Source organism: Tetrao urogallus (genome assembly GCF_951394365.1).
Source record: "Tetrao urogallus genome assembly, chromosome: 2".
In the NCBI taxonomy this organism is placed as follows: domain Eukaryota; kingdom Metazoa; phylum Chordata; class Aves; order Galliformes; family Phasianidae; genus Tetrao; species Tetrao urogallus.
Window position 1 is genome coordinate 57675888 of NC_136814.1, and position 16233 is coordinate 57692120.

At 40.2% G+C, this 16233-nt stretch overlaps 1 protein-coding gene across 1 annotated transcript in view; it reads left to right on the forward strand.

The window, feature by feature from the left end:
* Positions 1-242: 242 nt before the first annotated feature.
* PTPRK (protein tyrosine phosphatase receptor type K) overlaps positions 243-16233 on the forward strand; it is a gene marked incomplete at both ends in the record, with an annotated part of 369996 nt that continues 354005 nt past the window's right edge. The window contains one exon of the mRNA XM_079550348.1: positions 243-351. Within this exon, the coding sequence (XP_079406474.1) occupies positions 243-351 (109 nt within the window). The remainder of the gene's footprint in view (positions 352-16233) is intronic.

A 16233-nucleotide genomic window follows, 5' to 3' on the forward strand; every position in this document is an offset into this window, starting at 1 on the left:
GGACGCGCGCTCGGCTCCTCCCTCCCGCCCCGCTCTCCCGGCAGCAAAGTAACTCCGGAGGACGAGAGGAGCCGGTGCTGCCGCGGTGCTGCGCCCGTCGCGCCGCAGACGGCTGCCCCGGCGGGCGGGCGGCCCTGGGCGCGGGGCTTTCCCGGGCGGGAGGGCTGGGCGAGGCGAGCTCCGCCCGCCGCCGCGGGCCGGGGCAGCCCCGGCCTCTTTGGGAAACTTCTCGGCAAGTCGGCATGGGGGCCGGCGCCGCGGCCTCTCTGCCGCTGCTGGCGGCGCTCGCCCTGCTGCTGGCCGGAGGCTCGCCCGCTCTGCCGGGAGCGGCCCGCGCCCAGCTCTCCGCAGGTGAGTGAGCGAGCGAGCGGGGCCAGGTAGGGCGGGACGGGGCAGCGCCCGCAGGCGTCTGCCGGACCCGGGCTGTGGGGTGCCCGGTTCGTCGCCTGTTCTCGGGTTCTGCGGGTTTCGCGGCGGGTGCGGGCGCCTCGCGGAGCCCCCTTCTTCCTCTCCGCCTCCCGCCGCCGCGGCCGCCTCCCTCTCTCCTTCCCTCTCTCCCAGGTGGCGCCGGTGCTCGCGGAGCGCTGCTTCCCCGCCGAAACTTTTCCCGGCGCTTCGCAGCGCCCCGCGTCGCTGCCGCCGGCTGCCCCCTTCCTATAAAAAGAAAAAAAGACCGAGAAGGGGGAGGGAAGGCAGCACGCGGGGCCGGCGTCCGTTTTGTTTAAAGCCGCCAACGTTTCGCCCTTTTCTCTCATCCGCCACGGGGCTTTGTGGGAGAAAAGCCGCCGGGAGCGGGCGGTGGGCGCTCGGGTAGGGGACGGAGGGCCGTGCTCCGAACCGTGCTGTGCTCCGAGCCCCCGGCCACTGCCGGTGGGTGGGTTCCTCGGTTCGCTCCGGATGGAGCTGTGGTGCGACCGTGGGTTTTGTTCGTGGTGCAAAGTGTGGCAGTCTGGCTGAACTCCGCGTTTCGTTATTATTTTTCACAGTACTTGCGCCGGGTGCATCAATTGGCCAAGTATCAGAAACCTGTTAATGCAGGATACTGAATTGAAAACTTGAGCTCGAAAGCTGCCACTAATAAAAATAGATGCGCTCCTGAGGCTTGAAGTGCAGTTTTTGTAAGGGCTTTTTTTGTCACTTTTTTTTTTTTTTTTTCCCCTGGTGCTATCAATTAATTTTTAATTGAGAAGTTTGAGACGTGTCACTGTCAATTAAGAACAGTACTAAAGCAATAAGATAAGCGATGCTCCTGCAAAGAGATTACATCCCTCCTGTGTGGCTGCCTTGGGTGCCCATAATTTAATGTCTGTGTATCAGAACTGTATGGTTACGTAAGCACCTACAGAGACCTTCAGCCAGGGAAGGGACCTTCACTGTCTGTGGGACCACTGTGTTTTAGGAGCAGCTAAAATGAAAGATGTTGAGATATACAACATCTCTTCATTCAAAACACTCTGGGATCGGACAGTGGTATTGCTGTACAGTAATTTGTGAGACTGGTGTTTAGTTCTTGCATAAAGATTTTCCTACAAGCTTCCTCAGTGGCAGAAGAAGAGTGGGAAGTTCTGATAACTTATGTGCTCTGTGGTATCTTACGCAGAGAGTGTGGCATGTATAGCTTTTATTGGAGCCGAGAGTACTAGAAGGCAGCTTTGTACCTTGGGGTATGCGTTAAGTAAGCTGAGAGGAATGCTTGGAGTTGCTCTGACCAGAGTAGGTGAAGCTTGTCAAAGAGTTGGACAATCGTATCTAGGAAACATGAGATACAGTTTTTGTGCAGCTTGTCAGCAGCTACAGACTGGTTTCTATTGGCAAGCATCAAAAATACTGATGTGTTGTGCTGTCAGGGGGTTATTAATGCCAGACTAGGTCAGTCTTCCTTGAAGGTTTGGAGAAGTGGCTTTGTCAGGAGTCGATGCTTGCAGTGTGTTCAGCTGAAGTGAGGTGTGATGCTCTGGCATTGATTAGATACATTCAGTGTCCTCGTGTAGAGCTGTGCACTGCTGAATGCTTACTTATGATTATTCTTGGTTTGAAGGGTCTGGATTTAATAATCACGACAAAGATCGTTTTTTGTTCTATGTTCTAAACAAGTCCCTGAAGCACTTTGTTTTGTGTTTTGTTATTTTTGCCCATTGGTTAGACATCATCACCCACCCCAGTGTCAGTGGATGCAGGTCACAGAGGTCAGGGTTTGTGTCTCTGTTTCAGTGAGGGCCCCACTGCAGTCTACAAAGATTCCTACACACGGAGCAGAGGAGTGTCTGTTTCCCTTGTAGTGATCTCTGTCTTTTAGCAGGAGTGATGCATCTTCCTTCCACTGTCTTTCCCTGTTTTCCCACCTTAATGTAACAGCATCTGGATTTCTGTGTTAGCCTGAACTCGTCTCATTTTCAGCTTCCTTTGTATTAGTATTCTTACTGTCTGAATTGCAACAATTTTAAATTTAAAATGGTGCTAATTTTTCATGTTAATTAATGATATTAATTCTGTCTGGACCTTTTACAGATTTTTCTCTCAATGTCATTTTATTTCCATTTTATGATGCTTTGCACCACTGTTGAATGGTGAACGTCAGCCAGATCCAGAATTCCTTGTATAAATTGGTGTATTTATTCAGGGTCTGATCAAATGCCAGAGAACAAAGTTGGCCTTCAGGAGCGTGTGTGTGCTGGAGGTTGGTTAGCTGCTCTCCCTCCTAACAGATTCCATGAAAGCAAAGCAGAAGGCGAGAGGAGGAGCGGCGGCAAGTTAGGAGAAGGAACAAGATGCATCTTGTAATTTGTTGCTGTCTCAAAAATTGCACTTGTGTGCTACCTCCACCCCCTTTGCACGCAGTTGAAATGCTGTCGTTCCTCCTAGGGTTCAAAAGGGAAAAGCAGACAGCTTCCCTCTGCCCCTCGCTCCCCCCCGGAGCCCAACCGTAATCCACAGTGTCGTATTTTCCTGCTTTCTGTATATTGTTGCTTTACACTGCTTCTTTCCTGACCCCTCAACTTGGTTTGTGCCTGTCAGAATCTAGGCCAAAATGTTTTGGCAGCATGCGCTTTGTTGAAGTCTGGCTATTCCTTATATAGCACCTTCTTTCATCTGTGACTCCTACAGTTCGATAAAGAACAAGTTCAGCTTGTTTTCACAACTTGAGAATTTTGAACTTATTTTTTTTTAATAGTATTTTTAGCAATTTGAGTGTTTTCAATTTTTTTTGGGAAAAACTATTTTCAGGTTTTTTTTTTTTTTTAATTTTTATTTTAATGCTGTCTGCTTGTCAATGCATTGCATTGCTTCAGACAGTATCTGTGAAAGTGTGTGGGTTTATTTTTAATATAAAACAAAAGATCCAAGGATAGAAGTTCTAAAAAAGAGTCAGCCTACCTGGAGTTATCTAAGTGTGGTGTTTCAGACCATAGGGATAATTAAGGATAAAAAAGAGATTTGTACGTTTTACAAGTTCAAGCACTTGATTTGAGTAGTTGTTCTTTGTATTTCCTCATTCAGAGTACTAACAAATGAACAGACGAGCATAAATGTTTCTTAATTAGTAATACACACTTTTTTTCCAATGATGTTGTAGACTGTTTCTCCCAAAGACAGAACATAACTAAGTTGAGAATTTGATATTATGAAGCAGAAAACATTATTTTTTTAATAAGGATTTTGTGGTTTGGTATATTTACATACAGAAACATGCATACGAAATCACAGTAAGTGCATCTATTTTTTTTTTTTGTATTTGTAATAATGTAGAATAAGAAATCAAGAATGCTTTGTAATTGTTTTAAAATCCTCATTAAGCAGTTAAACTCAAATTAACCTTTTGCTGCCAGAACAACAAAAGTCACTTCAGTCATGCTTTATTTTTGGATGTGCTACAATTTGCGTATGATACACAGGACACACTCGTGTAGGGAGGCGTGTACGTGTTAGAGACTTCTCAGTGGCTTTTTTTCCACCAAGCTGTTGAAACGTATTGACAAATTACATGGATGATGAGTGGAATTAAAAATGATTTTCTCACTTCCACCCCCTCCTCCCCAAATGTTTTACTTTCATTTGCGTGTTCACCTCTCTTCAATGAGGGACTGCTTTCTCACCTCTATTACAAGTATAAAGTGTATATTAATTTTTGAAGTTGGAACTTTCATGGGAAAATGGGCTTGAAAGCACCCAGAAGACACAGACTGTACAAGTTCTGCTTAGTCTATTTTCTCTGAGAAAATCATGGCAGGGCTTGATTAGTTGGTGTAAACAGTCAATCTTGAGCCAAGCACTGTCTTGGCAGTACTTAATATTTTCATTAGGTATTAAAAAGAAGTGAGGGAAAAGATGAAGCAACCTGTAGAGGTCAGCATCCAGTCTCTGAGAGTGGGCACTCTGAAGAGTGATATGGGCAAGGTGAGTGGCTTTGTCTGGTTGCTGTCTGTCCACAGAGACAATGTGTTGGTATTTAATGTCATTAAGTGGTTTCTCACAACCATAATTGTGCCTAGTAACATCTTCAATCTGTATCACTGAGCATTTATAATATGTGGATTACATGTTGTGTGGAAAAAGCTACAGTCCTTTGTTTATTTTGAATGCAGTAGTTTTGTTTAATGTTTTCCATCTCTTGCATTGAAAAAGATGGTTAATAATTGCTCCCAATTTATTTTCATGCCATTCAGGATTCTGTAGCATTCTACACTCTCGCAACTATTCATTTTCTACTGTGAAAAGTGCAGTTGTAGCTCTTTGCTAAAAAGGTACTGTTCCACCTAATTTTTCATCCCTTTCATCATCTTTCTGTTTCTTTTCTAGTTTTACTAAGTTCCTTACAGTATCTGAGGCACAGCTGCCCAATGGATTTATTTAATGCTTAATAATGATTCCTGGCCGTAGCCATATCGGTCACTCCCGGCATGTGCTTTGCCTTCTTGAACGTTTGTACCACTACTGGTTGTGAGCTGAGAGTTTCATGCAACTATTTAGTTTGCTTCTGAATAGCTGAGATCTCATAGTTTAATGATGGTCATGAGATGGCTATGGCAGACCCAGCAGGTGCTCTGGGAAAGGGGACAGTCTCTTTGAGGAAGAGAACTTCTAAACGAGGCTCTTGAAGGACCTCTCTTGTTGGCGTCTGGGAGAGTTAACCCACCTAACTTTGTTGATTTTTCTCCTCTTTTTGAAATGCTTGCAATACAAATGAGATAAAAAGAGTTTATCCTCTTATGTGAACGTGTTGGCAATATTTTGATTAAAATACAAAGATGTTGAATGGTGTTGTCTGGGTATTTTCTGTTCTGGAGTCTTTATGGTGTCTGTCTATAACTTCCTTAGTTGGAAAGCCTTTGGGTCATCTCTCAGGACTTGAGTACATCACTAAGCAGCAGCTCTGCTTCACATTAGCATCTGTTTTGGGGAAATCTCTACTCTTCCTTTTGCAGCATAGATTGCATTGAATGTGTAATATGAAGCCTTTGGAACAATTACTTTAGCAGTGATAACCAAGTGAATCAGGACAGGGCTCGTGTTTTCATGTGCTAATAGGATGTTGGCTGTCATCGTTTATTATTGTCATGGAAAGACGCTTTTGTAGTGCTGCCCCCAGAAGTGTGCACTCAGATGTGGAGCTTCATTTACTATCCTCAATCCCATTAAGCCAATTTAAGTTACTGCTGCCACAGAGAGGGGGGAATTTTCATCCCCTTAATAGCTCTTGGGTCTTTGCGCTGGATCTGGCCTCAATACGCCTGCACGTGAGTTCCTTTAGCTTTACATGCAAGTTCTTGGAGGAAAGGTGAGGTTAGTTACCTCTCCGTTGGTGAGTTTAGCTTACTTGCAGTTGTGCAGCCTCATCTGACGCATGGGAGAATGAGGAGGGGTGGTGTGAACTGAACCTTCATTCATATCGATTCTAGGCTGTGCCCGCTGTGTGGCATTTCATTCATCCAAGCAAGTGGAAGGAGGAGACAGAAGAGCAGAGGCTGCCATGTACTCCTCCTGAAGTTTCAGGAGTTAGGCTGAATGAGGGCAGCTGGGCCTCTGTCTCTTTCCTTGACACACATCTTTGAATAAACAGGGTGGAATGTGTTCAGGACTTAGGGGAGATGACACCTAGATGATACCAACCTAGAATTAGAAAATGTTGTGACGCCCAGTTTGGTGTGCAGCAGGAACTGGTTTTAAGCCTGGTTCTGCAGTCTCACCTTTTTCCCTCTGTAATCTGTTCTTCTCTTTCCGTGTATGGGCTCTCGTAGGGACCTACTGTGGCAGCATGGGGCAGTGCCCATCCTTTCATGAATCCTCTGACTGCATGGGGCTGTGCTTAATTTGAAACAGAAGTTCACATTATGCATGTACATGTCGGTGGAAGAGGGAAAATAGTCATGATTTCTGCAGGCTGAGTGGAACTGTTAGAAGAGTGGTAGATGACATAAAAAGGCATTTTGTCTGAGCTTATTGCAGAACTGCTGCAGGGTCCTGCTGCACCTGATTTTGTAAATCAGAAAATCATAGAATCACAGACTAGTTTGGAATGGAATGACCCTAAAGATCATTTAATTCCTTTGAATCCCTCCAGGGATGGAGCATCTACAACTTTTTTGAGCAAGGTTCCGGCATCTCACCATCCTCTGAGTGAAGTATTTCTTCCTATTGTCTAACCTGAACCTACCTGAAGTTCAAAGCTGATATCACTTTTTCTGTCATTAGAATTACTGACAGAGAGTCCCTCCCCCATCTTTCCTGCAGGCTTCCTTTAAAACTGGGAGACTGCTATAAGGTCTCCGAAGAGCTTTCTCTTCTCCAGGCTGAAGTACACCAATTCTATTATTTTGCGCTTCTTCCTGGTGAGCACTGACTATTGTTGACTTTAAACTCCATTGTTTAGAGCTGTGAAAAATATCTTGTTGAAGTCATCTGTAGTCTGTGCTTGTGCTTGTTGCATGAAAAACTGTTTTTAATCTGCTTTGGCCTTCTGAATGTTAAGCTGCTCAATAGCCATTAAAGTTATGGAAATAATCTTGCAATAATCCATTTTAAAGAATACTTGCACCTTTAAGGAGCTTCTTTTGGTTGACTGTGTATCTTACATATTTATCTGTAACTGAGCTGCATTTGCTTGTTCACAGATACGGTAGTCATGGCATAAGAGCTAAGTATCATTTAGTGAAGTTGAAACAACAGAAGTATTTAGGTTTGCCTTCTGTACTGGTGTTTCGTCTCCACTAAAGTTGGAGTTAACAAATCTTTCCATGTATTTCACTTAGGAATCATTTATTCAATCTAATCAAATCTCTTTTGTGATTGCTGTCACAGCCAAATCTTAGACTGACAATGCTTGCACTGTCTTATTTTAAACAGTTTAAAAATATTGGGACTAATATATTAGTTTAATATGAAAATAATGAACTAATGGAACAGAGCTGTGGTGTGTTTTATCTTAAGATCTACAAATAAAAAGTTCTGCAAAGTTTTTGATCAAAGTAATTTCTGTTGTTGATACATAAATTGTATAAATTGGCTGCAGAATTGAGTCTCTGCAGGGAGAATGTGACTTTAAAGCACTGTGTGGATGTCCAGAAATTTGAATGCTCTTTTTGTTGAAACATCTTTAAGATTGAAATACGTATATTCTGGAGTAAGAGCATAGCATGATGGTGGTTGGAACTAGGTGGTTTTTAAGGTCTTTTCCAACCCAAAACACTCTGTGATTTGACTCCATGAGAATATAGCAGTGAGAACTGCTATGAGGTTCCCTACCTGCTGTAGGGAACCTGCTTTGGCAGGGGGGTTGGACTCGATGATCTCTGGAGGTCCCTTCCAACCCCTACAATTCTGTGATTCTGTGAGGTAGTAACATGACACATAAATGATACAGTAGTCTCCAGTTAACAAAAATCTGAGTTCCTTTATATAGAAGCAATAAGTGTTGGCTACTGCCAAAAGGAAGGAGGGCCTCCCTGAAATAGCAGCCAACCATTCAGCCAACAATGTGGTGACCTTGTACTGCTGTCAAGCAGAATAAACTATAATGGTAAACTTCTTTTCCTGTAAGCTTAAACTGAGGACTACATTAGGATTTTTTGCTGGTGTAGCTAGGTTTTGTTGGTATGTTTGTGTGTGTTCGTCCTTAGGAAGGCATGCAAAACAAAAATAAAATCAACAATAAGCCAAGAGTTTTAGGTATGGATGAAGCCTTAAGAACATTTTCTTTTCAAATACTCTAGAAAATAGAAAAAATAGTATTTCTCTAGCAACACACAGTAACCTTAACTTGTAAAGGCTTGCTTTAAGGCAGGAAGTACTGTATGTTTCTGCACTGACATGTTGGACATTTCTTCTGAGAAAATGACAATTATTTGGAATTGTTTGATTACAGTAATGTACTAAGTATATGCTTCAGCGAGAGATTCAAGAAATTTCAAAAAAGAACTTGAGAAACCAATTTCTTGAGGGTTGGTGCCATGGAGATTGAGTTCTGTATTCCATGCTATGAATAATGTGAGGTTATTTTTGTTAGCCAGTGTGTGAAAGATTGCACCCTTCAGTTTGCCAGAATGTCATTTGCTTTTGCTACCATTTACAAAAAAGATGTGATTACATACATTAATTGGGTGGCAAAAGAAGCCGTTTCTCAACTACCATGTCAGATTCTTAATTCAGCTGAGTTATGAGGTGATGTTGTATGCTTCAAAACTGAGTTTTGATGCAATTCTAGCTTGTTCATTCTAATTATTACACACTGGCTACTATATTTGTACTGAGGTGCAGTTGTATGCTTTCTTTTATATATAAACACTTGCTCTGTACCAGTAAAAGTCACCAATGAATATTAACTAGAAGGAAAGTGTCACGAGGAGCAAATGTTGATACAGTTTAAGTAAATGCTAAACAGCGCAGAATGAAAATTTTGAGTGGATAAGTGACTTTAAATCTTGCTTCTTTTTTTTTCCTTTTCTGTATTTCCAAATACAACATGTCTTTGTGTCTTTGTTTGTGAATCCTATCCTTGAGTGCTTTAGGATACCTGTTGCTAATTAAGGATATAAGCAATAAGGAAGACTGTGTTGAAAATCTGAATCTGTTTTTATCTTAGCTACAGTGAAAAAGGTCTGACTGAGACTTGCCCTGTAGATACTAGTTGGAATAATACTCCAACTTGCTACTTTATCTTTTCATTGTATCTGTATCAGTTCTAGTTGTGTATTAGGCCAGAATAAGATCAAAATGTGTCAATCTTGGTTCTTCTTGTGTTACCCATTTGCCTGTTTTTTTTTTTGTGTGCGTGTGAAGGCACTTATCGAACATGAAAACACTGAAGAAATTTAGCAGAGTTCATGGCTTCATAAAGCAGAGATAAGTTATCAGTGCTGACTGCCGTCACAGTACTTAAAGTGCACAAATTGCTAAAACCTACTAATCCAAAATACTGAAGGCAGTTTCATATTTTGTTCAACTTCTCATTCCTTTGAAGACATGCTTTTTATACGTGTGGAAGAGATTTCTTCCGTTCTCTCTCAGATAAGTATGCTGAAATCCAAATGTTGTGTATGTTTTAGGTAGACAATGAGTAAACAGATCGAGACACTGGTGTATTAACTTCTCTGCTTTTCATTTGATGTTTTACAGAGGAGATGATAATGTTGGTTTAAAGAATAATAAACAAACAAAAAATCTAAATCAGTAATCCCATAACCTTTTCTTTACCTTCCTGAAAAAAATATTGGATTCTTCTGTTCCCACTGCTCTTCTCCCCCATTTTTATTTTTATTTTTATTTCTTTCCCTCCCCCCCCCCCCTTTTTAGTATCCTTGACTTTCCTTGCTTTTTGCTGGAGACTTGTGTGTTTTTGTGCTATAATTGAAGGGAGGTGAAGTGTATGCAATTCCTTACTGTGAAATAATTAACGAGTATAAATATCCTTAGACGTTTCAGCATGCTTGTATGTGCTCCACCTTTTAGCTGTTTCTCTGTATCTCTCTGTTCACATGAGTGTATTCTTGCTTTCTGTTTTTCAGGCTTGAAAATTCCCAGTGAGAAACTTTCTTCTTTTCATAACAAAAATCCCATAAAGTGCTCTTTTCAGTCTTTGCCTTATTCAATTCAAAAGAGGCCCACAAATATTCTTTTTGCAGTCAGTTTTTACTAGCAATCCATCCTAACCTAACTTTGAAAGTACTGAAAATTGCCTGCTTATTCCACAGGCTTGCCAGCCCTTCAGCATATGAACGCTTGGTGTGCGTGGCCTTGCTTAGTGCAAAGGTCTATTTACATTAAGTTTCTTGTATTTGTCTCTGTGGGCTGGCTCTCCTTTTCCTTTTTACCTCCTCTTTCAAATAAAATGGCGCATTAGTAACATATCTCAAGCCTCAAGCTTTAGTATCCCTGCTCCACATAGACATAAATATGTAATGTGCATGCATATATAAGTGTACAATGAGGACAGCCTATTTCCAGGTGAGGGTGAAACCTTCAGTATGTAATGCTGGATTTCTATATCAGCTGAAACAAAGCTAGGTAATGAAAGAGAACGTAATTTCTCTGGTAAACACAGGCTGACTGGATGGATGTAATATGTAATCCAGCATTAAGATGATTTTTCTGCTTGTGAGTCAGCTGAAACCTGGCAGTGAGTTGTCAAATTGGTTTTTTTTTTTTTTTTTTTTTTTTTTAAATATTAACTTAATATTTTAAAAACAGTTCTGTCACCAGTTACTGAGTTCAGATGCTGTTTAGCTTTTGCTTTTTCTTTGATAAAGATAGTTTTCATTCTTTGATATGTCTTGTATGAGTAATAAGAGTTTGCATTCTTTGGTGGTGTGTTATTCTAAGTACTTTTTTCCCCCTGTTTGCCTTGAAACGTTCCTTTGAAATCCCTGTGTACTGGTTTGGTTAAGTACTACAGGATAGGCTAACAGCTCTGTCTGAGTCATGTTGATGGCATGAGGTGCTTCCAGGTCTGCAGTCCTTTCCAAGGATGAGTGAGCTCGTCTCCCTGTATCTATCCTCTGCCTGTGCAGCAGAAGTTAGCTGTCAGGCTCAGTTTATGGGTTGTTTTAAACATGCTGAATTTAGCTGCACTAAACAGCTTTTTGGGGGGGATGTAGTTGTTCCCTTTGGCTCACTTATCTGAATTTCTTTGAGTTTGTGCTTCGAATGTGCAACTCTCATGTTGATTTATTGGCGTTTCTGTCAACTGTTAAACAAGGAGTTGCGTGAAGTGATCAGCATTTGGGAAGGGCAAGATAATGTTCTCACTGAGCAAGGCTGCACAGATGTTCTTTATGAGCATCCAGAAGAGAGGAGTCTGTGTACTACTTTCAAATTGACAGAAACCATGTATTTGAAAATCTTTGGCTTTTTTTTTTTTTTTTTATGAGCTACATGATGAGGCTGTGAACCTGAAAGAGTAGCATTTGTGATTAATAATGACATTTGCAGACCTTCAAAATACCGGAATAATCTGTTGGATAGTTTTGTGTAGTGATGGTATCCAGATGCTAACTATAAACACTTCTGTCTGCTTTCTTGAACACAGAATGAAAATGTGTGTTATAGGAATGAAAATGGGTATTTAGTCGAGTTTCATGAAAGCATTTTGGCCATATATCTCTTAAAACACATATTCTTCATTTGCCAGCATGTGAAATAATTCTTAATTAATCTACTATTATTATTATACAGTCTTATTCTGTGATGCTAATTGAATTAGAAAAAAAAAAAGGCTGTTTAATGGAAATGAATGTGTGATTAAAAAAAAAAAAAATCTGCACTTGGATGTTGAAGCATTTGTATTGTTAGCCTAAGTCTGAAAACGTTAGGCAACTAGGAAATGAAGTAAATGCCAAAGAAAAAGCTCAAATTTAATTAGCTTGTGTATTAATCCCTAGAGGCTACAGGAACAAGTGGATGAAACTGGTGAATGTTCAGTTGTTTCCAAAACGAAGTCAAAATTTGATTCGCCTTTGAGGTGTGACTGCAGTGCTGATGTTGATGCATAATGGATGTTTTTTTTCTGAATGATGTTCTCTTGGCACTGCATGGGCAGTGCTTGTAACAAAACTGTAGTGAAAAATAAGTTCTTACAATTTCATGGCCTGAATAGCACTTTCAAAAGTGGAGAAATGTATTAAAATCTTGCTTTAAGGAGAAGTATAAATACATTACTTTTCTACATCAAAATGTCGGAACAAAAATAATTATTTTTAGTGGACTTCAGCCTAAGGAAGAGCAACTACTCCTCTATTTGGAGGGGAAAAAATAAAGGTTCCTGGGATCAATGCTGTTTAAAAAATAAAATTAAAAAAAATATATCTTAAGCCATGAAGATCCCAATCCTCTTCTGTATTCTTCTGAATTATAGCAGTGATTACCTCGCATTTGAGGAAGGAGTCCTGAGCTGGTAGCTTGTAGCTGTGGTAGTAAAGTGAAAGGTTTGAAGAAGGAAGTGCAATTTTAAAGGTGGCAGAGAGGGCTGCGAAAGTCGAAGTTTTGGAGTTTCTTCAGCATTGTTATGTAGAAGGTGGACTGAGAACCAAAGGAATTCAAGTCCATGATGCTCTCTTGTTTTTGATTCTCTAGGAATAACTCATGTTTTATCTGTAAAAAGAAAATTCCAAACCCTTCTGGTCATGCTATGTGTTGATTTTATTGCTGGCTTAAACAGAACAGAAAGACAAACCAATGTGGTTGCACGTAGGGCTACACCTTCTTACCCAAGACCTCATTTTGCAGGCTCCCAGCTGCAAGTCAGGGGCCTTTGGTAATGTTCTTGGAAATTTTCCCTGTTCTTCCTTTCTTCTGCTCAGCTTTTATTTTCTTGGTGCTTTTTTAAACTCCCAAATTTCGATATCTTTGTCCTCCAGTTTTCTGTATTAAAAAGAGCTTGTTAGGGAGGTATGCAGGTAAAACTGACTCCTGTTTGCTTTCTGAGTCTTTTCTGAGAATTTCTTCATGAGAGACAACTGTCCTTGTCACCAGACCATTCATGCCTTTCTTTTCCATCTTATCTATTTGTTTACAATGTCCCAAATACAGTAATCAAGCATCTGACTGAAGTTGCATTTGTTTGTGTTTCTAGTGAATAATTAAGAAAGAAAAACAACTGTGTGGACTGTTTAAGCAAAGTGAGGCTTTTTTATGTAAAAGATTACTTTGGCTATGTTTAAGCCCAAGGAAGTTGATATTTCCCATTTATTTATACTTTTGAGGTTCAAAACCTCTTTTTTTAAAATGTTTTTAATAACAACATTAAGAATGTTAACGTTGTAATAAACCAGTTGTACAAAATTTCTGTCTAAAGTTTAATTAAGAGAATTTGCCTTTAGCAGTGTATAAGATAAACTACAAATGATTGTATTTTCTGTGTAAATGTTTAGTAATTGATGTATGCTTCATAAATGGAACCAGTGACTGTTGGAGGAATGTGTTTATAGCTGTTAAAATATATAAATACTCTGAGCCTCCTGGGAGTACTATGGTTTCTTTTATATAAGATTGATCAGTTCATGGAAGACAGAGAGTAGTTTGTTCTCAGACACTGTTTACAGATTCTGATACAATGAAAGGCTTAACACCAGGAGATGAAGTGCAATAGGAGAAAAAGATACTGTTAATGGAGCACTTGTCAGTGTTAGAAAATTGGCTAATGTATAACAAAAGATAGTAGCCTAGCAGATAGTCAGAAGATCAGTGTACAAGAAAGCAAACGCACGCTATATTTAAGTGGACGTCAAAACTTGGATAAAAGTTGTGAAGTGTAATACAACTTAGGTTGCTAAAAGTTTTGAATGTAAGACTCTCAAAACCCACACACTTAGGTAAATGGGTAAATTCATTTTTTAAATGCAAGCTTTTAACTTGATTGCTTGTGAATAGAAACATTTTTGAAAATGTTTTCCAAAGGCAGAACAAGGTTGTTTGGATAGGGTTGTCTGCATGCTTGTTTGCAGTGCCTTTTTGCTCTTGAGCCTTTACAAGCTGCTATGGAAAGAAAATAGAAGGGTCTTGGCAGTTTTATCTGTGACAGAATTTGTCTGGGCAGTTCTGATGCTTCTTAGAAAGATGGACTGGATCTGTCCTGGCTAGTAATTGGGTGCAGTAGATACTGGTCATGAAGCTGACAATGCTGGGAGACAGAAGGACCTTAGAATTGTTATGTGTGCAAGTTATTTCAAATTAGGTTTGTGGTTTTTTTTTTTTTTTTTTTTTTTTTTTTCCCTATGGGTGGAATAGATCTGCTTTGACTTGAAGTTTTGTGGGAGCAAAAATGTGTTCCTAGAGTCCTCATCGTGTACAGTTTATTAACTCCAACTGACCTTCCCCATGAAGTATCAGTGCACTTCAGAAGCAGAGCTTTTGTCTTGCCCTTTTTTGAATGCTGGGGTCTTGTTCATGTGTGTAAGAACTGTTTTGAGAAACTGATGCATAGTAAAAGAAGGCATTCTTTTCCTGCTGTTTTGGTCTGGATTACTAATTAATGATGACTAGGTAGGACATTAGGAGTCCTGCAAGAGAGTATATAAAAATCAGTGGGACAAAAAAGTATTGGAGAGGGACATGCTCTTAAAGAGCAGTGGCATTTCTGAAATAATGTCTCTTGCCTTCTTTACAACCATGTATCCATATATGTTTTTGATTTTAACCATTTGGCTGGTGGGTTTTTCAAGTGGTGATCAAAGGAGAATTAGTGATGCATATGTATTAATTGGATAAAATGGAAATGCTGATGTGTTCAAGGTTGAGGAGCAAACCTTGCAGGGAAAATTGGAAGCTCATTTAGATAGTGAAATTAAATACTCTACTTGAGCAGTGCTCTGTATTCAGTTGGAAGAATGAAGAGATAAGGTCTTAAAATGTTTGAGGCCAGACATAACACAGCCTTCAGATCTCTGGTTCTGTTTTTCTTCCTTGTGATTTTGCTGTCACTTATGAGACTAGAGCTTGAGAGGCTTGAAATATTTCAGCCTCACACTGGCTACGTGAGGTATGCTTGTACTGCAGCCCTTGTTTTGCAGAGGTAGGACTAAATGCCCAGAGACTTTACTGTTTATGAGAAAGTGCACAACGAGGCATTATATTTTCATTTCATGTCTTCTAACTTATGATCTGTTACCTGACTGCGTGGCTATCCTGTCCTGAAACAGGTGAATGAAAATTTGTATGAGGAGAACTGCAAATGAACAAAATGAAGCCCTGATGAGAAAACTAATCCCTGATAAGGCAAGCATTAGCAGTATGTCTGCAAATAGGTGTTACTGCCTTCAACACAATCTGTACTGCAAGGATTTTGAGGGAAATGATTGCTGAAAGTGACAAAATCAGTAGCTTTCCTGTGAAAATCTCTGTAAAGAAGTGAAGGAGGGAGAGGGACTTGTTAAGAAGAGTGAAATAGAATATGTATTAAACTTGAAAGAGGAATATAAATTGCAGGAAATTAGAATGAAAATAAGAATTGACCGGAAGAGGGGAAACTGTATGCCAGGGCCAGCTGAGATGTCTGCCCCTATAGAGATTAATCTCTCACTATGCATGAAGACTCTGATCTGGAAATGAGATTAAAACAAGAATTGACCAGAACTGGGAGATGAACCATTGCACCTTCACGGAGGTGTCCACCCCCATGGAGATTAATATCACACAGAATAAGGAAAATCTGATTTGGAAAGAAGATAAACAGGCATTCTCCATACCGAGTGTGTGATCTTATACCACTTGCATAGTAAATAGCCTTGACTTTCAGAGTCTAATGCTGTGTTGTCAGATAGATTCTTCAGAGGTCATTTGACCATTTCACTTCAGCAGATCTTACACCAAACTTAGCACCAGAGCTATCAAACGTTTTGTTAATGTTGCAAAGCAAAATATGGCATGTTCATTCTCCTATTTAATCCTGTTTCTTACAAAGTAAGTATTAGGCGTGTCAGGTTTCTGTTTAAACAGTGAAAGATGGATGTCATTATTGACATATGAAACAGTTCTTTCAGCCTTTGTCATTTTGACAGCTTCTGGAAGCAGGAAGTTTGAAAAGTTGGATCTCTTTTGGGAAGGAGGCAAGTGAAAACTTTCTGTAGTCTGTGTTCTCTACTGGAAAAATGTATAATACAGTTTGTGCTTATTGCTAAGGAGTTTTTATCGTTAAAGGGAGATGTGTGCTTATTTTTAGTTTTCCTTAAAACTCATTCTAATTCATTAGGAAGAACATGTTCCTTTGAGACTTTGCATGCAGAACACCTTCAGAAATTGACTTCAAGC